The 20,756-nt window shown below is 43.7% G+C and overlaps 1 protein-coding gene across 2 annotated transcripts in view; it reads right to left on the bottom strand.

Moving 5' to 3' along the window:
- Positions 1-797: 797 nt before the first annotated feature.
- Positions 798-20,756, bottom strand: part of LOC139413650 (RNA-binding protein Musashi homolog 1-like) — a 47,926-nt gene continuing 27,967 nt past the window's right edge. The window contains exons 7-14 of one of the 2 annotated variants that reach the window (XM_071161279.1): positions 19,877-19,925; positions 5,131-5,213; positions 4,874-4,991; positions 4,334-4,414; positions 3,572-3,628; positions 3,201-3,257; positions 2,838-2,992; positions 798-2,408 (exon numbers count right to left, since the gene is read on the bottom strand). In XM_071161279.1, the coding sequence (XP_071017380.1) occupies positions 2,370-2,408; positions 2,838-2,992; positions 3,201-3,257; positions 3,572-3,628; positions 4,334-4,414; positions 4,874-4,991; positions 5,131-5,213; positions 19,877-19,925 (639 nt within the window). In that variant the 3' untranslated portion in view covers positions 798-2,369. The remainder of the gene's footprint in view (positions 2,409-2,837; positions 2,993-3,200; positions 3,258-3,571; positions 3,629-4,333; positions 4,415-4,873; positions 4,992-5,130; positions 5,214-19,876; positions 19,926-20,756) is intronic. The other variant, XM_071161280.1, reaches the window with a different exon arrangement.

The raw sequence follows: 20,756 nt of genomic DNA on the forward strand, positions 1-20,756 counted from the left end.
AAAAAGCGGGCGGGGAACAGTCCAAATAAAAGTTTAGTTACAGTGTTGGTAAAGACCTTGGAGCTTTAACAACCAAGGCCTTGCCCCTTTCCCGACCCTGAAGAAAGCATCAACACAAACAAAAAACACCAGCGTCTTAAAAATCACTGAATCATTATTGTACATGGGGAACGAAATCGTACAAAAGAAAAATATAGTTTTTTTTGTTCTGAAAATAAGTCTTAATGCCATGGAATTATCAATACTCATATTGCTATTAATATCATTATTATTTCTAAGGTAAAAAATAACTTATTGCTTTTTGTAAGTTAAAAAGTTACAGTGTTCGTGTCCAGCAGTAGTTTTGTGTAGTGACACAGCCAGTCAGAAAAGGGCAGTACTAGCCAGTTCAAAATGGGATATTCTTTTTCATGTTTATTGGAAGACTTTGAGGAAAATATACAAAATTCATGTGATTCTCATTGAAATAGCTTTGACACTCTGTCTCCTCCTCCCTTCCAGCTACTGGTCTGTGTATACCTATTTTCTGTACTGACTGGGACAGAGGCCTTATTCTATTTGGATTTATCTAGTCCTAGTCCCTATGTGCGGGGTGTTAGACTAAATGGAACCAGGCAAACATATCAGTACCAAAATGGCTGTACCAAAATTTAAAAAATGCATCTCAACTGTCGAATGTAGCTAGTTCCATACTTCACCTCACTATTGTGCGTGTACACAAACACTCACACACACAAACACACTTTCACACATAATGACACACGCAATTTCAAAAGTCATCAGAGGACAAATACAACCATGATGTAATAGTATTTTAAGAGTCAATTGCTTTGTTAAGTATGTCCTTCATTTGTTTCTATGGTCCATATGACCAGTACATTGAACACCAAGAAAGAAAGAAAAAACATAATGAAGGAAAATAGCGCAAAATATACCTAAAATAGCACAAAATATACCTAAAATAGCACAAAATATATCCCACCAATCCCCCTTAACCCCACCCATGCACCCTTACCATAGCCAATATATAAAAAAACAGGGCCTCATTTAAGTTTTTCCTTATCCAATCATCTGTTCCAATTCAAGTTCTTCTGAGGGATACATGGATGTCATGTCCATATAACTAGAATTACTAGAATGGGGATCCCCATTCAAGTAATTCTATTTTTATGTTCATGTGACGTGATAAGGCTGTGCCTTTAAGGGGCACGATTCAATAGAAACCGGTTACTGGCACAACTCAAACTCTGTTGTAGCGCTGTATGACAAAATGCAGATTTGGAATTCACACACTACAGTTAATAAATGTTTACAGTAAGACACGGAATGAAACTCAACTGCATGTAAATTCAAGCGTGTTCTCTTGTTGTTACTTTTGGATAATCTCTGAAACCAATTTCTAATGAATAGGATCTTATCATTCCGACTTATTTACAAATATCATCTAGTCTTCAACCCTGCTCATGCATGTTGTTGGCCTAAACACTAAACAAATGCTTAGGGGATAGCCACTTTCAAGTAGAAGTTAAAAAGACTTCCAGTTTAAATGGCGCCCGAACGATTAATAGTAACCTTACCTGCCAATCAAAGTACACCCCCCCCTCAAACTCTATATACAATATTTTACAGGAAGGAAATAAAATGTTCCTTTCAAAACCAATTACGGAATAAAATACCTTACCGATTATCATCATTACGTTCAATATTAATAACAATATTACAAATGTTTTGTTTTAAAAACTATCAAAATATACATTTTAGTTTTCTTTTCATGTTTCCTGGGACATCATTTCTTTGTTCTTCCACTGTTTAAAATGGGTTAGGTACTCCTTTTGACGAGGAGACCCCACCCCACACACCATTTCAGTTCTCTCTACCCCTCTATTCTCCTCGTTCTCTCCATCTCACCTCAGTAACACATTAAAGGGAGGTCAAAGGAGCAGACAATAAATCAAAACATTGTGATTAAATAGAAATTCCTCAGATATAAAGTAAAAATACATCTGACAGAATCTGTGTTTGCCATGAGCGCAACCCACAGTCGTTCTTTTCACATGTATTTTTCTGTCAGAACAATATTTTTAAAAAGAAACAGCATTGGAATCTAATTAAATAAACCTACGTGAAGGTAAAGAATAGAAGAAACAAGGGACTGAGAAGAGGAAGTGATATTAGTACAGTAATACAAGATACAGGAGTCTAAAATATAAAATATCTTCTTCAGTCGGTGGGTGGATTCAGAGGGAGCCAGGGGTAGGGTTTGACCTGTGGCTGCCAATTGGATTGTGCCAAGGGTAGGCACACAGCAGTTTGATTGGCTCGTCAGCAGAAGAAACCTCCTTCCGTGTCCGGTGATTGGCTGAATCTACTTAGTGGTACCCGTTGGTAAAGGCTGCGATCAGAGGACCCTGAGAAAGAAGAGAGACACACAGACTATTAGAGAGTGCAGCTGGTAGATATTTTGAAATTCAGAAAGGAGATGATTAAACAAAATTGCAAATAGTGCAGTGATTTGTCATTATCGAATAAATCGAATTTTGGCAGCTTTACACTTCCATATTAAACTGGTAAGCAAACCCCTGGTTTCCCCTAGCATCAGATACATATATATGCCACCAAGCGGGCTCCTTTAGCTGATTCTTATAGATCCCTCTTTGCGATATTCCAACCCTAGGTTGTATTCATTAGGAACCAAAAGGAACAAAACAGACTGAAGCAAGGAAGGACTACCTGGACTTGTCAAATAAGAAATGCTCATTTTCCATTGCAAATCATTTTGCTATGATTTGCCCTAATGAACACAACGACCCTGTTCTGTCTCAGTGATAGTGACGTACCCCGAGCGCGTGGCCAAATCCTGAGTTGGGGCCAGGACTGGCTGTGCTGAGATAGCTGCTGACTGCTGAGTCCTGACTTGCTGCTGCATACAGGTCAGCCATTGGCCCAGGGCTGCTGGTGCCCAGGTAGCCTGAGTTACGTGACTGGGTGGAACCTGAGAGTGTGAGAGTGTGAGAGTGTGTGAGAGAGAGAGAGAGAGAGAGAGAGAGAGAGAGAGAGAGAGAGAGAGAGAGAGAGAGAGAGAGAGAGAAAGAGAGAAACCGAGAGAGAGACAGGGAGAGGGGAGAGAGACAGTCAGTCAGTCACATACACATGGACGACAGACAGACACAAACAGAATGATGAAGGAGAATTATCTTTACCTCTCATAGCAGCTGCTGCTGCCGCTGCCATTGGTCCGTAGGCTGACAGTGGAATGGCTGAGGGACAGAGGAGAGAGGGACAATTTCACAGTGTTTGGCAGTGTGTGAATTTAGTTCACCAAACCATTCATCGTCAGGTAGTTGGTGAAACCATGCAAAAAAATATCCAAGCTTTATATTGCTGCGGTCAATTCCATGATCATCAATATTTTTTGTTGTTGCAAAAGTTGCGCTTATATGAAAGTTAGTAGGCTTGAACTCTTCCCGGTTGGAAAAGGATGGCCATTACACCATTCCGCAACAGGCTTGCACTGTTGCCTTGCAAATAAAGAGAAAGAGAGCTGCTTGTAGATCTTAGAGGAGTCACTGACCTGTGAGCTCAGAGGGGTGGGGTGATGTCAGAAGGGGGGTCCTCTCTAAATGGAATTCTAGAACAGAAATGTCAAGAGAGCGCTGTTTTAATAAAAACACCATCCATGTGCCTACTGACACACACACGCACACACGCACGCAAACCCACACACACGCACGCACACACACACACACACACACACACACACACACACACACACACACACACACACACACACACACACACACACACACACACACACACACACACACACAAACAGGCACATAGGAGAACACACACAAGAAAGCAATTTACAGTGAAGAGACTACAGGGGAGAAGGGTGGTAGGGAAAAAGTAGAGGAAGGAAGAGCCGTGAGGGGAGAGTGGACATGAAAGAAGGAGAAAATTAGGCGATGGGGAGTGAGATAGAAGTACAGCACATTTTAACAGATTGCAAGATTACTTTTACCATGAGAGGGGAGGGGAAATGGAGAAGAGGACCAGGAAGAGGAGGATGAGAAATCCTAAATACAACTCTCTGAAATCTACAAGCAGCCAGATACTCTGCTATATGTGCTTATATATGGAGTATAAAGTGTAGGTGTGTGTGTATATGTTTATCAACTAACATAAAAATAACATCAATATGTATCTGTTTGGATCACTAGGCCAATGCATTGTTTCCTAGGCAGATCTTTGGATGAATAACAGACTCAAATCGTCTGTACATCTGTAACTCAACCTCTCCATGAATCAATGTGACAGAGAGTGATGTTCATACCAGGGAACTGGTAGGTGTATCCAGGAGCGATGCCAGGGTAGCTGCGGCTAGCGTACGTAGCTGCTTGGAAGCCTGGGTAGCCTGCGAAGAGAGAGACAAATAAATACCCATCAGGATATGGCTGAACAAGGCTGAAGGAGATTAAATTGCATTCATATTAGACCTCATGTAGCATGTAGCAACTAGCACTACAACTCTGTACCATGCTGTTGCCATAACTGTAGGTGGAGCAAGAGACAATGATTTCACTGTGGGCCATGGCTTACTTGAGTTCCACTGAAACACCTTCTCCCTCTACCTCTCCTCCCATCTCTTTAGCCCTGCTCTCCAGTACTGGTCCTGAACTCATAAAGCTTCTTTAAGTAGGAGTGTTGATCTAGGATCAGGTCTCCCCGGTTATATCATGTGAATCGTATTCATTGTGAATTCAAAACACAAAACGGATCCTAGATCAGCACCCCTACTCAGAGACGCTTTGTGAATATGGTTCCAGTGTTTAGTGGTGGCAACATGACCGTGTTATTGATGTTCTGTTCTTACTCAGCATGCCGATCCCCAGCATGAAAGCGTCCACGCCGTAGGGCATAATCCTGGCACGACCTCGAGACGTACCCGTCGGTGACATCACTTCCTTGGGCTGGGCTTTCTTGCACTCCACCTGGAGATGAAAGCTAATACTTTTAGATATTCTGCACAAAGACACTCCCTCCTCGCCATCAACACTGACACACACACACACTCGCACATACTGTACATGTTGTCCACACACACACTGTATATGTTGTCCACATACATACCATTTTGTTGTTGATTTCGTGGAAGTGGATCTCACACACTTTTTCCACCATGTCTTCATTCTCAAAGGTCACAAAGCCGAAACCTGGGGGACACAGGAACACAGACAGACTGCTTTAGCTTTCCACTATGGCCATTTGTTTTAAATTTCTATCAGACTGACTGCAATCATGACTTCACATGTCCAGTTCTTTCAGGTTAGGGATCACCAATGAAGACAAGGAGACTAGGGGAAGAGGCGAGGAAAGATAGTTAATGATTGGGACACAGCCCCTTTAATGCTCACTTTTCCCTCACTTTTCGGGCAAGTAACCGAAAGGTTGTTAGATCGAATCCCTGAGCTGACAAGGTAAAGATCTGTCGTTCTGCCCCCTGAAAATGGCAGTTAACCCACTGTTCGTAAGCCATCATTGTAAATAATAATTTGTTCTTAACTGACTTGCATTGGTAAATAAAGGTAAAAAATCTATATATACCCTTCCTTTCTCCCTCAAAGCATGTTTTATTTGCTTTCAACTATTCAATCCCTTTCAGATGAAAGAACAAATAGGTAGCGGAGACTACATCAAAGTATTGAGACTCACCTGGTCTCTACCCCTTTTCCCTCTCCTTCCGTAACCCATTACGGACAGATTGGAATTAAGGGGGGGGGGGCTGGTCCAACTCAAAGTGGCATTAAAGAAAAAAAGCGCCTCCCTCCCCAAAGTTCCAACATTTTTCACATGACCCTACCTTTGTACTGTTGATTTTCCACCAACAGGTTTCTGTGCCAATGCACCACACAACCAAAAAACAAAGCATACCGCCTTTGAGCTATTCAATATCATGGTTTGCGTTTTCAACAATAAATAGACTTGGTCAATCTCAACAAACAGAAAATACACATCCCTCCCTACCGTGTAGGCTCACTCAGTATCGAAGGCTTGACAATCTCCAGATGTCAGAAGTCTCTTTCCATTTATCAATTATGCACAGTTTGGCTTGATTGCTTGATTGATTGATTTTATTTGTCAGTTAAAAAAACGTTTTTTACACAAAGTGACCAGGATTACACAATAAAGTTGGGGACTTACTTCCATTGTGGTCCCTATTTTTGACATAAATACATATACAATTACAGAGATACAGACACATTACAGAGATACAGACACATTACAGAGATACAGACACATTACAGAGATACAGACACATTACAGAGATACAGACACATTACAGAGATACAGACACAGTACAGAGATACAGACACATTACAGAGATACAGACACAGTACAGAGATACAGACACAGTACAGAGATACAGACACAGTACAGAGATACAGACACAGTACAGAGATACATACACATTACAGAGATACAGACACATTACAGAGATACAGACACATTACAGAGATACAGACACAGTACAGAGATACAGACACATTACAGAGATACAGACACATTACAGAGATACAGACACAGTACAGAGATACAGACACAGTACAGAGATACAGACACAGTACAGAGATACATACACATTACAGAGATACAGACACATTACAGAGATACAGACACATTACAGAGATACAGACACAGTACAGAGATACAGACACATTACAGAGATACAGACACATTACAGAGATACAGACACAGTACAGAGATACAGACACAGTACAGAGATACAGACACAGTACAGAGATACAGACACATTACAGAGATACAGACACATTACAGAGATACAGACACAGTACAGAAATACAGACACAGTACAGAGATACATACACATTACAGAGAAACAGACAAATTACAGAGACGAGACGAAAAAATGAGGGAGGAGTTTAAGTACAGTTCTTACAAGCTTGTTTGGCTGGTAGCTTATTCTTTAGATGTTTGGGGCTGCAGGTGAACCATGTGCAGGCATAATCAAAGTGACACTGGACTAGCACCCTTGCCAGAGTCTTTAGGGTGCCTATAGCTAGGTTTCCATCCAACTGACGACAACTTTTCATGTGAATATTCTAAATCTTCCAAAAAACAATATGCCATTTCAGTTTCCTTTAGGAAAATTTGGCGCTGGACAACATGACTGGGAAGATTTTAATTTACTGGATATTTGAGAAATGTAATGGACATCCATATGCATTCAGATACAAACTGCTGCAGCCAGCGCCATCAATAAACAAGGGATGTTGACCAAATGAGCCACATTTACTTGTCCTTCAAAACAGCCTATAACAAATTACAAAAACATAATTCCATGTGTTTCGATGTGTAGAATATGTAAAACTTTCCAGCCTAAAACGTAACAGGTTTTGTTTAGGCTACTTTTCTAAAACAATAATTGTCGACCTCATGGTTCAGCTGTCAGAGATTTGAGCACTAAATGTATCAGGGCATTGCATGCAAAGGCCTATAGGCTTAGGTGTCCACTGTATGATATTAATATTTTTATAAATATATACTACACTGCCCCCAAAAAATAAAGGGAACACTTAAACAACACAATGTAACTCCAAGTCAATCACACTTCTGTGAAATCAAACTGTCCACTTAGAAAGCAACACTGATTGACAATACATTTAACATGCTGTTGTGCAAATGGAATAGACAACAGGTGGAAATGATAGGCAATTAGCAAGACACCCACAATAAAGGAGTGGTTCTGCAGGTGATAACCTTCTCAGTTCCTATGCTTCCTGGCTGATGTTTTGGTCACTTTTGAATGCTGGCGGTGCTTTCACTCTAGTGGTAGCATGAGATGGAGTCTACAACCCACACAAGAGGCTCAGGTAGTGCAGCTCATCCAGGATGGCACATCAATGCGAGCTGTGGCAAGAAGGTTTGCTGTGTCTGTCAGCGTAGTGTCCAGAGCATGGAGGCGCTACCAGGAGACAGGCCAGTACATCAGGAGACGTGGAGGAGAACCTAGGAGGGCAACAACCCAGCAGCAGGACCGCTACCTCCGCCTTTGTGCAAGGAGGAACAGGAGGAGCACTGCCAGCGCCCTGCAAAATGACCTCCAGCCGGCCACAAATGTGCATGTGTCTGCTCAAACGGTCAGAAACAGACTCCATGAGGGTGGTATGAGGGCCCAAGTCCACAGGTGGGGGTTGTGCTTACAGCCCAACACCGTGCAAGACGTTTGGCATTTGCCAGAGAACACCAAGATTGGCAAATTCACCACTGGCGCCCTGTTCACTTCACAGATGAAAGCAGGTTCACACTGAGCACGTGACAGTCTGGAGACGCCGTGGAGAACGTTCTGCTGCCTGCAACATCTTCCAGCATGACCGGTTTGGCGATGGGTCAGTCATGGTGTGGGGTGGCATTTCTTTGGGGGGCCGCAGTGCCCTCCATGTGCTCGCCAGAGGTAGCCTGACTGCGGTACCCAAATTAGATCCTCAGACCCCTTGTGAGACCATATTCTGGTGCGGTTGGCCCTGGGTTCCTCCTAATGCAAGACAATGCTAGACCTCATGTGGCTGGAGTGTGTCAGCAGTTCCTGCAAGAGGAAGGCATTGATGCTATGGACTGGCCCGCCCGTTCCCTAGACCTGAATCCAATCTGGGACATCATGTCTCGCTCCATCCACCAATGTGGCGTTGCATCACAGACTGTCCAGGAGTTGGCGGATGCTTTAGTCCAGGTCTGGGAGGAGATCCCTCAGGCATTTGCTCAAAACTGAAAGCGCGAACCACTGCTTTTAATCAGGGAAAAGTGACCGGAAACATGACCGAATACAAACAGTGTAGCTATTCCCTCCGCAAGGCAATCAAACAAGCTAAGAGTCAGTATAGAGACAAAGCAGAGTCGCACTTCAACGGCTCAGACACGAGAGGCATGTGGCAGGTTCTACAGTCAACCACGGACTACAAAAGAAAAAACAGCCCCATCGCGGACCACGATGTCTTGCTCCCAGACAGACTAAACAACTTCTTTGCTCGCTTTGAGGAAAATACAGTGACACTGACATGGCCCGCTACCAAAACCTGCAGGCTCTCCTTCACTGCAGCCAACGTGAGTAAAACATTTAAACGTGTTAACCCTCGCAAGGCTGCAGGCCCAGACGGCATCCCCAGCCGCGTCCTCAAAGCATGCGCAGACCAGCTGGCTGGTGTGTTTAAGGACATATTCAATCAATCCTTATCCCAGTCTGCTGTTCCCAGATGCTTCAAGAGGGCCACCATTGTTCCTGTTCCCAAGAAAGCTAACGTAACTGAGCTAAACGACTACCGCCCCGTAGCACTCACTTCCGTTATCATGAAGTGCTTTGAGAGACTAGTCAAGGGCCATATCACCTCCACCCAACCTGACATCCATAGTACCCTCCAAACTCGTCATTAAGCTCGAGAACCTGGGTCTCGACCCCGCCCTGTGCAACTGGGTCCTGGACTTCCTGACGGGCCGCCCCCAGGTGGTGAGGGTAGATAACATCTCCACCCCGCTGATCCTCAAAACTGGGGCCCCACAAGGGTGCATTCTCAGCCCTCTCCTGTACTCCCTGTTCACCCACGACTGCGTGGCCATGCACGCCTCCAACTCAATCATCAAGTCAGCTTCTATCTCAAGGCCATCAGAACCTCCGAGTGGCTGCTGCCAACATACTGACTCAGCTCTAGCTACTTCGATAATGGAAAAATTGATGGAATAAATGTATCACTAGCCACTTTATATGTTTACATACCCTACATTACTCATCTCATATTTATATACTGTACTCTATACCATCTACTGCATCTTGCCTATATATATACATTTAATCCTAGTAAAAATCCCTGTCTTAGGTCAGTTAGGATCAGCACTTTATTTTAAGAATGTGAATGTCAGAATAATAGTTTTATTTCAAAATATTTATTTCAGCTTTTATTTCTTTCATCACATTCCTAGTGGGTCAGAAGTTTACATACACTCAATTAGTATTTGGTAGCATTGCCTTAAAATAGTTTAACTTGGGTCAAACGGTACGGGTAGCCCTCCACAAACTTCCCACAATAAGTTGGTTGAATTTTGGCCATTCCTCCTGACAGAGCTGGTGTAACTGAGTCAGGCTTGTAGGCCTCTTTGCTCGCACACACTTTTTCAGTTCTGCCCACACATTTTCTATAGGGTTGAGGTCAGGGCTTTGTGATGGCCACTCCAATACCTTGACTTTGTTGTCCTTAAGACATTGTTGTCACAACTTTGGAAGTATGCTTGGGGTCATTGTCCATTTGGAAGAACCATTTGCGACGAAACTTTAACTTCCTGACTCATGTTGCTTCAATAAATCCACATAATTTTCCTACTTCATGATGCCATCTGTTTTGTGAAGTGCACCAGACACTCCTACAGCAAAACACCCCCACAACATGATCCCGCCACCCTCGTGCTTCACAGTTGGGATGGTGTTCATCAGACCAGAGGACATTTCTCCAAAAAGTACGATCTTTGTCCCTATGTGCAGTTGCAAACCGTTGTCTTGCTTTTTTATGACGGTTTTGGAGCAGTGGCTTCTTCCTTGCTGAGTGGCCATTCAGGTTATGTCGATATAGGACTCGTTTTACTGTGGATATAGATCATTTTGAACCTGTTTCCTCCAGCATCTTCACAGGGTCCTTCGCTGTTGTTCTGGGATTGATTTGCACTTTTCGCACCAAAGTATGTTCATTTTTTATTTAATTATTTCACCTTTATTGAACCAGGTAAGCTAGTTGAGAACAAGTTCTCATTTGCAACTGTGACCTGGCCAAGATAAAGCATAGTAGTTCAACACATACAACAACACAGAGTTACACATGGAATGAAGAAAACATACAGTCTATAATACAGTAGAAAAAAAGAAAACAAAGTCTATATACAGTTAGTGCAAATGAGGTCAAATAAGGGAGTTAAGGCAATAAATAGGCCATGGTGGCAAAGTAATTACAATATGGCAATTAAACACTGGAATGGAGATGGATGTGCAAGTAGAGATACTGTGGTGCAAAAGGAGCAAAATAAATAAATACAGTATGGGGATGAGGTAGATAGATGGGCTGTATACAGATGGGCTATGAACAGGTGCAGTGATCTGTGAGCTGCTCTGACAGCTGGTTCTTAAAGCTAGTGAGGGAGATGGGAATCTCCCGCTTCAGTGATTTTTGCAGTTCGTTCCAGTCAGTGGCAGCAGAGAATTGGAAGGAAACGCGACCAAAGGAGGAATTGGCTTTGGGGGTGACCGGTGAGATATACCTGCTGGAGCGCGTGCTACGAGTGGGTGCTGCTATGGTGACCAGCGAGCTGAGATAAGGCGGGGCTTTACCTAGCAGAGACTTGTAGATAACCTGTAGCCAGTGGGTTTGGCGACGAGTATGAAGCGAGGGCCAGCCAACGAGAGCGTACAGGTCGCAGTGGTGAGTAGTGTATGGGGCTTTGGTGGCAAAACGGATGGCACTGTGATAGACTACATCCAGTTTGCTGAGTAGAGTGTTGGGGGCTATTTTATAGATGACATCGCCGAAGTCAAGGATCGGTAGGATGGTCAGTTTTACGAGGGTATGTTTGGCAGCATGAGTGAAGGAGGCTTTGTTGCGATATAGGAAGCCGATTCTAGATTTAATTTTGAGTTGGAGATGCTTAATGTGAGTCTGGAAGGAGAGTTTACAGTCTAGCCAGACACCTAGGTATTTGTAGTTATCCACGTATTCTAAGTCAGAGCCGTCCGGAGGAGTGATGCTGGATGGGCGGGCAGGTGTGGGCAGTGATCGATTGAATAGCATGCATTTAGTTTTATTTGCGTTTAAGAGCAGTTGGAGGCCACGAAAGGAGAGTTGTATTAGTTAGTTAACACAGTGTCCAAAGAAGGGCCAGAAGTATACAGAATGGTGCCGTCTGCGTAGAGGTGGATCAGAGAATCACCAGCAGCAAGAGCGACATCATTTATGTATACAGAGAAGAGAGTCGGCCCGAGATTTGAACCCTGTGGCACCCCATAGAGACTGCCAGAGTCTTGACATTCTCAATTATAGTGGATTTGTCGGTTGTAACCGTGTTTCCTAGCCTCAGAGCAGTGGGTAGCTGGGAAGAGGTGCTATTATTCTCCATGGATTTTACAGTGTCCCAGAACTTTTTTGAGTTTTTTTTGAATTTCTGTTTAAAAAAGCTAGCCTTAGCTTTCCTAACTGCCTGTGTATATTGGTTCCTAACTTCTCTGAAAAGTTGCATATCACGGGGGCTATTCGATGCTAATGCAGAACGCCACAGGATGTTTTTGTGCTGGTCAAGGGCAGACAGGTCTGGAGTGAACCAAGGGCTTATCTATTCCTGGTTCTACATTTTTTGAATGGGGCATGTGTCACGAATACCACCGAAGGTGGCTCCCCTTCCTGCTCGGGTGGCGCTCGGCGGTCGTTGTCGCCGGTCTATTAGCTGCCACCGATCCCTTTTTCCTTTTAGTTTGTTTTTGTCTAATTGTTTTCACCTGTTCCTTGTTGGGGTTTTGGGATGGGTGTTATTTAAGTTAGTTTTGCCCGCTGGTGTTTGTGGCTTGTTGGTTGTTACGTTTGGTGATGTGTCGTGTTTTGGTTTTGGGTTTTTTCGTTGTCCAGTGTGCGTCTAGGTTTTGGGTTGGTTTAGCGCCAGCGTTTTGGGCATTCACCCATGTTTTGGACCTGTTACGATTTGAAGGACATTAAAGCGTTTTCCTGTTCATTTCGCTCTCTGCATCTGACTCCTCACTCATTTCACTCACCCGTCGTTACAGCATGCCTATTTAAGATGGTGAGGAAGGGACTTTTAAAGAATAACCAGGCATCCTCTACTGTCGGGATGAGGTCAATGTCATTCCAGGATATCTCGGCCAGGTCAATTAGAAAGGCCTGCTCGCAGAAGTGTTTTAGGGAGCGTTTGACAGTGATGAGGGTGGTCGTTTGCACTGCAATGAGGCAGTGATCTCTGAGATCTTGGTTGAAAACAGCAGAGGTGTATTTGGAGGGTGAGTTAGTTAGGATGATATCTATGAGGGTGCCCGTGTTTACGGATTTGGGTTTATATCTGGTAGGTTCATTGATAAGTTGTGTGAGATTGAGGGCATCAAGCTTAGATTGTAGGATGGCCGGGGTGTTAAGCATGTCCCAGTTTAGGTCACCTAGCAGCACGAGCTCAGAAGATAGATGGGGGGCAATCAAATCACATATGGTGTTGAGGGCACAGCTGGGGGCAGAGGGTGGTCTATAGCAAGCGGCAACGGTGAGAGACTTGTTTCGGTTTTTGGTGGTCTTCCTAAGCCAGGATTCAGACAAGGTTAGGACATCCGGATTGGTGGAGTGTGCTAGGGCAGTGAATAAAACAAACTTAGGGAGGAGGCTTCTAATGTTAACATGCACGAAACCAAGGCTTTTACGGTTGCAGAAGTCAACAAATGAGAGAGCCTGGGGGATGGGAGTGGAGGTTGACACTGCAGGGCCTGGATTACCCTCTACATCACCAGAGGAACAGAGGAGGAGTAGGATAAGGGTACGGCTAAAAGCTAACAGAACTGGACGCCTAGTACGTTCAGAACAGAGAGTAAAAGGAGCAGATTTCTGGGCACGGTAGAATATATTCAAGGCATAATGTACAGACAAAGGTATAGTAGGATGTGAATACAGTGGGGGTAAACCTGTGCATATAGTGATAATGAAAGATATATTATCTCTAGAAATAGCATTTAAGCCAGCAGTCCAATGTGCTTTAGATAGCTAGCAGGCCGCAGATTAGTCGCTGTGCGTTCAGGGGTCGTTAGCTGCTATAATTCCAGGTGGAGATTTTTTTTTATCATAATGAAAATGTTTTTTTTTTTTAAATAGCTTCAGAGCTTGCGGTAGGAATCCGGAGATATGGAGAAGAATAAGTCCGACTAGCTCTGGTTTGAGTCGCGCTGTACAGACTGGTGAGAGTTGTCCGGGATAAAGTTGGCTGATGACCGCTAGCAAAGGATAGCTGACTGCTAGCTAGTGGCTTCGGAATGGATTCGATGGGCCTTGTAAGCCAACAGTCCGTTGTGCTCTAGACAGCTAGCATTCAGGGGACGCTAGCTGCGAAGGTCGGAAGGTGAGAGGGTTCAGAGCTTGCGATAGGAATCCGGGGATATGGAGAGAAAAATAGGTCCGGTATGCTCTGGCTGAATCGCGGTGTACAAACTGGCGAGAGCTTTCCGAACTAGGGGTTAGCTGATGACCGTTAGCTGGCTAGTTAGCTGGCTAGTTTATGTTGGAGAGATTCCAGTAATAGAGGCAGAGAAAAATACTTTAGAGAAAAAGCAGGTCCATACCACATTGGGTGAGGCGGGTTGCAGGAGAGTATTTTGAAGTAAGGGTTTAGAAAAATATAAAAAGATATGCGAAGAAAAATATATAAAAATATATATACATGGGACACGACAAGAGGAAGGACAAATACGTCTGACTGCTACGCCATCTTGGATTGATCTAGGAGACAGAACGTGTCTTCTTCCTGAGCGGTGTGACGGCTGTGTGGCCCCATGGTGTTTATACATGCGTACAATTGTTTGTACAGATGAACGTGGTACCTTCAGGCGTTTGGAAATTGTCGGTCCCCGGTCTGGAACCTCCGGCGACGGTCACCGGTCCGGAACCTCCTGCGACGGTCCACGGTCCGGGAACCTCCGGCGACGGTCCACGGTCCGGAACCTCCAGCGAGGATCAACGGTCCAGAGAGTCCAGGTACGGTGTCCAGTTCCGCTCCAGGGCAGGAGCCTTCCTCTGTGCCGGTGCCCAGTCCCACTCCATGGCAGGAGCCTTCCTCTGCACCGGTGCCCAGTTCAAGCACGTTGTCCAGTCCCGCTCCATGGCAGGAGCCTTCCTCTGTGCCGGTGCCCAGTCCCGGCATGGTGTCCAGCCCCGCTCCAAGGCCGGAGCCTTCCTCTGCGCCGGTGCCCCGTCCAGGCACGGTGTCCAGTCCCACTCCATGGCCGGAGCCTTCTTCTGCGCCGATGCCCAGTCCAGGCACGGCGTCCGACCCAACTCCCGGGCCGGAGTCCTCCTCTGTGTTCAGCCCGGCTCCATGGTCGGATCCGGGGTCTGGGAGGGGGGCTACGACCCGCCCCGGAGCTGCCACCGACACTAGTCATCCCCCCTAACCACCAAATTTGGTTTCCGGTTTTTCGACCGGAGTCCGCACCTTTGAAGGGGGGGGGGGGGGGCCTTGTTTCTCTATGGTGTAGTAGGTCAGGGCGTGACTAGGGGGTATTCTAGTTTATAATTTCTATGTTGTGTTCTAGTTTATATTTTCTATGTTGGTATGATTCCCAATTAGAGGCAGCTGGTAATCATTGTCTCTAATTGGGGATCATATTTACAGTTTTTTTCGATTGCTAAACGACAGTGGACACAATTGGAGTCACATGTGCAAAACTCTAACTACAGTCTGCACAGCAGCAGTTCATGTGGACCAAACTCTAGTTCGTTTTTCATTGCTTGAACACAGTTTTCAAAACTCTACACACTTATCCCATGACTTTAACCACAACCTGCACAACACTGTGGATTTACAGCACTTTGTTCAAATGCTAACTGCTGTCAAAACTGTGAACCACACATTCAAAACGGAATAGATTTCAGCCTTGTGCCTGTCAAACACTGCTGATTGCAATTTCAGCTGAAAGGCTAAGCAGGTGTCTTGTTTTAGACTTGTTAGTGAACACACACACATATTACAGTATATATAGGTAGAGCTCAGAAAGACTCATTTTGGAAATGGAACAAGGAAGATGGGTTCGTGGAGGGAGAAGGGTGGCAGGGAGAGGGCGGATGCGTGGAGGAAGACAAAGAAGACAAAGAGCTGTTATTTCAGATGAAATAAGGGCTACACTTATAGACCATGTTGTGAACCATGGTCTCTCATTGAGAGAGGCAGGGTTGAGGGTGCAACCCAATCTGCAAAGATCCACAGTGGCATCTGTAATGCAAATTTTCCACCATGCAAACAGGTGAGAGTTACATCCTTACAGTAAATGAAAACATTACAGGAATCTATTTTGTATTGCAATTATAGAATATTTACACAGATATATATTACAGTAAGTTTGACTGTAAAATATATTTTTACAACAGGACCCAAAGGCTGCCCCCAACAGGGGGAAGAGGAAAAATATTTTCAGATGCGCAGGAAAATGCTATTGTTGACATGGTTGTTGTCAACAATGCAATAAAACTGTGGGAGATTCAAGATAGAGTGCTGGCTGATAATGCTATATTTGAAAATGTTAATTCTGTCAGCACAACAACTATTGCTCGAGTCCTAAAGAAACACCAAGTTACAATGAAACAGTTATACACTGTACCGTTCGAGAGAAACAGTGAACGGGTAAAAGAGCAAAGATACCAATATGTCCAGGTAAGACGTCTGAGGTTACGTACACAGCTATACAAAATATTTACAGTAAAAAAAAACACTAGCATTTCTACAGTAAAACTGTGCACTTACTGTTTTTCAGAGAGTAATGGAGGTGGAAGCACTGGAAAGACCACATTCATTTGTATTTATCGATGAAGCTGGATTTAACCTTGCCAAAACACGGCGCAGAGGAAGGAATGTTATAGGTCAAAGGGCCACTGTGGAGGTTCCAGGCCAAAGGGGGGGAAATATCACCATGTGTGCTGCAATAGCCAATGATGGTTTGCTTCTCAACACACCACTCATTGGCCCATACAACACAGAAAGGCTTATAGCTTTCCTAGAACAGCTCTATGCTCAGCTAGTGCCAGCAGAACAGGGGGAGCCAGTAAGAAACCCCCAACGTTGCTTTTCACCACTCTGCAGCTGTCACAGATTGGTTTGCAGCACATCACAGATTTATGGTTTTGTACCTGCCTGCCTGCACCACCCACATGACCAAATGTCTCTTTTGGAAGCCATGCGTGCCGGATGTGAGGACACGAGTCCAGGGGACTGCCAGGGATGGATAAGGCACTCCAGAAGGTTCTTCCCCAGGTGCATGGCAAGAGAAAACATTAGATGTGATGTTGAAGAAAACCTGTGGCCTGATGCTAGAGGCAGAATTAGCCCCTCAATTATTTGTTCGAATTACAATATGTACTTTTAGTTTCTACCTTTTTTTTCCTCATTACTGTAATTCCGTAAATTACTACAGACTATTGAAGCAAACTGCTAATTTTCATTTACCTTAAAGAATTGTTATGTTTAAAAAAAATATATAAATCATGTGAAAGAATGTCACTCTTTTCTTTGAAGAAAATATTACTTTGTATGAAGTCACTGAAATTGTTCAAACTGTAAAGATGAAAAGTTTGTATTTTCTGTATTGGTGTTTGATGCTAGTGTTTTTATTCTCAGTGTGTTCTGAGTGACAGTGTGTGTTATCTCAGTGAGTGTTGTGCATAGTGTTTGGCTGCACTGAGCGTGTTTTGAGCCATGTGTTAAGAGTTGTGTTGCTTGGAATGAGTTTTGCAGGTGATGTGAACTGTTTAGCTCAGGTGACTGTTGGTAGTGCAGACTGTAGTTAGAGTTTTGCACATGTGACTCCAGTTGTGCCCACTGTCGTTTAGCAATCGAAAAAAACTGTAAGTAGATATTTCTCCCACCTGTGTTTGTGGGATATTGTTTTGTGTTTGTGCCTGTGCACCACTTAGTCACGTTTAGTTGTTTGTTAATTGAGTTATTTGTTTTTGCTTTATGTTTCACTTTTCAATAAAAATGTGGAACTCAACATCCGCTGCGCCTTGGTCCCGTTCTTACGACAACCGTGACACATGGGAAACAGTGTTTAAACCCTTTACAATGAAGATCTGTGAAGTGATTTGGATTTTTACAAATTATCTTTGAAAGACAGGGTCCTGAAAAGGGGATGTTTCTTTTTTTGCTGAGTTTATTGATATATATACAGTGCCTTGCGAAAGTATTCGGCCCCCTTGAACTTTGCGACCTTTTGCCACATTTCAGGCTTCAAACATAAAGATATAAAACTGTATTTTTTTGTGAAGAATCAACAACAAGTGGGACACAATCATGAAGTGGAACGACATTTATTGGATATTTCAAAACTTTTTTAACAAATCAAAAACTGAAAAATTGGGCGTGCAAAATTATTCAGCCCCCTTAAGTTAATACTTTGTAGCGCCACCTTTTGCTGCGATTACAGCTGTAAGTCGCTTGGGGTATGTCTCTATCAGTTTTGCACATCGAGAGACTGACATTTTTCCCCATTCCTCCTTGCAAAACAGCTCGAGCTCAGTGAGGTTGGATGGAGAGCATTTGTGAACAGCAGTTTTCAGTTCTTTCCACAGATTCTCGATTGGATTCAGGTCTGGACTTTGACTTGGCCATTCTAACACCTGGATATGTTTATTTTTGAACCATTCCATTGTAGATTTTGCTTTATGTTTTGGATCATTGTCTTATTGGAAGACAAATCTCCGTCCCAGTCTCAGGTCTTTTGCAGACTCCATCAGGTTTTCTTCCAGAATGGTCCTGTATTTGGCTCCATCCATCTTCCCATCAATTTTAACCATCTTCCCTGTCCCTGCTGAAGAAAAGCAGGCCCAAACCATGATGCTGCCACCACCATGTTTGACAGTGGGGATGGTGTGTTCAGCTGTGTTGCTTTTACGCCAAACATAACGTTTTGCATTGTTGCCAAAAAGTTCAATTTTGGTTTCATCTGACCAGAGCACCTTCTTCCACATGTTTGGTGTGTCTCCCAGGTGGCTTGTGGCAAACTTTAAACAACACTTTTTATGGATATCTTTAAGAAATGGCTTTCTTCTTGCCACTCTTCCATAAAGGCCAGATTTGTGCAATATACGACTGATTGTTGTCCTATGGACAGAGTCTCCCACCTCAGCTGTAGATCTCTGCAGTTCATCCAGAGTGATCATGGGCCTCTTGGCTGCATCTCTGATCAGTCTTCTCCTTGTATGAGCTGAAAGTTTAGAGGGACGGCCAGGTCTTGGTAGATTTGCAGTGGTCTGATACTCCTTCCATTTCAATATTATCGCTTGCACAGTGCTCCTTGGGAGGTTTAAAGCTTGGGAAATATTTTTGTATCCAAATCCGGCTTTAAACTTCTTCACAACAGTATCTCGGACCTGCCTGGTGTGTTCCTTGTTCTTCAAGATGCTCTCTGCGCTTTTAACGGACCTCTGAGACTATCACAGTGCAGGTGCATTTATACGGAGACTTGATTACACACAGGTGGATTGTATTTATCATCATTAGTCATTTAGGTCAACATTGGATCATTCAGAGATCCTCACTGAACTTCTGGAGAGAGTTTGCTGCACTGAAAGTAAAGGGGCTGAATAATTTTGCACGCCCAATTCTTCAGTTTTTGATTTGTTAAAAAAGTTTGAAATATCCAATAAATGTCGTTCCACTTCATGATTGTGTCCCACTTGTTGTTGATTCTTCACAAAAAAATACAGTTTTATATATTTATGTTTGAAGCCTGAAATGTGGCAAAAGGTCGCAAAGTTCAAGGGGGCCGAATACTTTCGCAAGGCACTGTATATATATATATATAATATATTTGTGTGTGTGTGTGTGTGTGTGACATGGTGCATGTGTCTCTTTTATAAAGCACATAACCATGTGTGTGAGGTGTATACTTTTGTTTCACAGTAGATTTGTTTAAGACTCACCAAGAATCTCTGTGGGATTCTGTGTGACCCTGATTTAGCCCACTGCAGTAAAATGTTAATTGTATGTGTTTGTGTGTGTGTGTGTGTGTGTGTGTGTGTGTGTGTGTGTGTGTGTGTGTGTGTGTGTGTGTGTGTGGGCTGGTGTTTCGTGGCAATACCTCTGTGTCTGTTGGTGGTTTTGTCGAACATGAGCATGGCATCATCAACCTATAAGAGACAGAGAGACACAAACAGTTCACAAACACAAACAGACTCCACAGAGCTGCAGGACAGCAACACAAATTATGAGAAAACAAAAAGATAACTACTTTAAACATTGGAATGAATCAACAACAAAAACAGAGCAAACTGGAATGTTATTTGGCTCAAACAGAGAGTACACAGTGGCAGAATAACTGACCACTGTGACTGACCCAAAATGAAGGAAAGCTTTGACTATGTACAGACTCAGTGAGCATAGCCTTGCTATTGAGAGAGGCTGCCATAGGCAGACCTGGCTCTCAAGAGAAGATAGGCTGTGTGCCCATTGCCTACTAAATGAGTTGGAAACAGAGCTGCACTTCCTAACCTCCTGACAAATGTATAGAGATACATATTTCCCTCAGATTACATAGACCCACAAAGAATTTTAAAACAAATCCAATATTGATAAACTCCCATTTCTAGTAGGTTCAATACCAGAGTGCCACCACAGCAGCAATATTTCCCACACTGTTACAACATAGCCAATAATATAACAATGTCTATATTCTTTTAAAATGTTTGTGAGTGAAATGTTTACAGTTCATTTCTGATTGTTTATTTCCCTTTTTGTTGATTGTCTATTCCACAATGTAAACACATTTCCCCCCATGCCATTAAAACTGTTTGAATTGAACTTCATTGAGAGAGATGAGCTTGGACACCACGCACGCACGCGCACACACACACAGGCCATTACACAGCATGGGGTTTCATTGTCCCTCCTTCAGGGCCTGTCGTTTGGAGCAAGAGAGGAGAGGGGACCAACAGATGGAGAAAGAGGAAGGGAGCAGGGGG

Source organism: Oncorhynchus clarkii, chromosome 7 (genome assembly GCF_045791955.1).
Source record: "Oncorhynchus clarkii lewisi isolate Uvic-CL-2024 chromosome 7, UVic_Ocla_1.0, whole genome shotgun sequence".
Classification (NCBI taxonomy): Eukaryota; Metazoa; Chordata; class Actinopteri; order Salmoniformes; family Salmonidae; genus Oncorhynchus; species Oncorhynchus clarkii.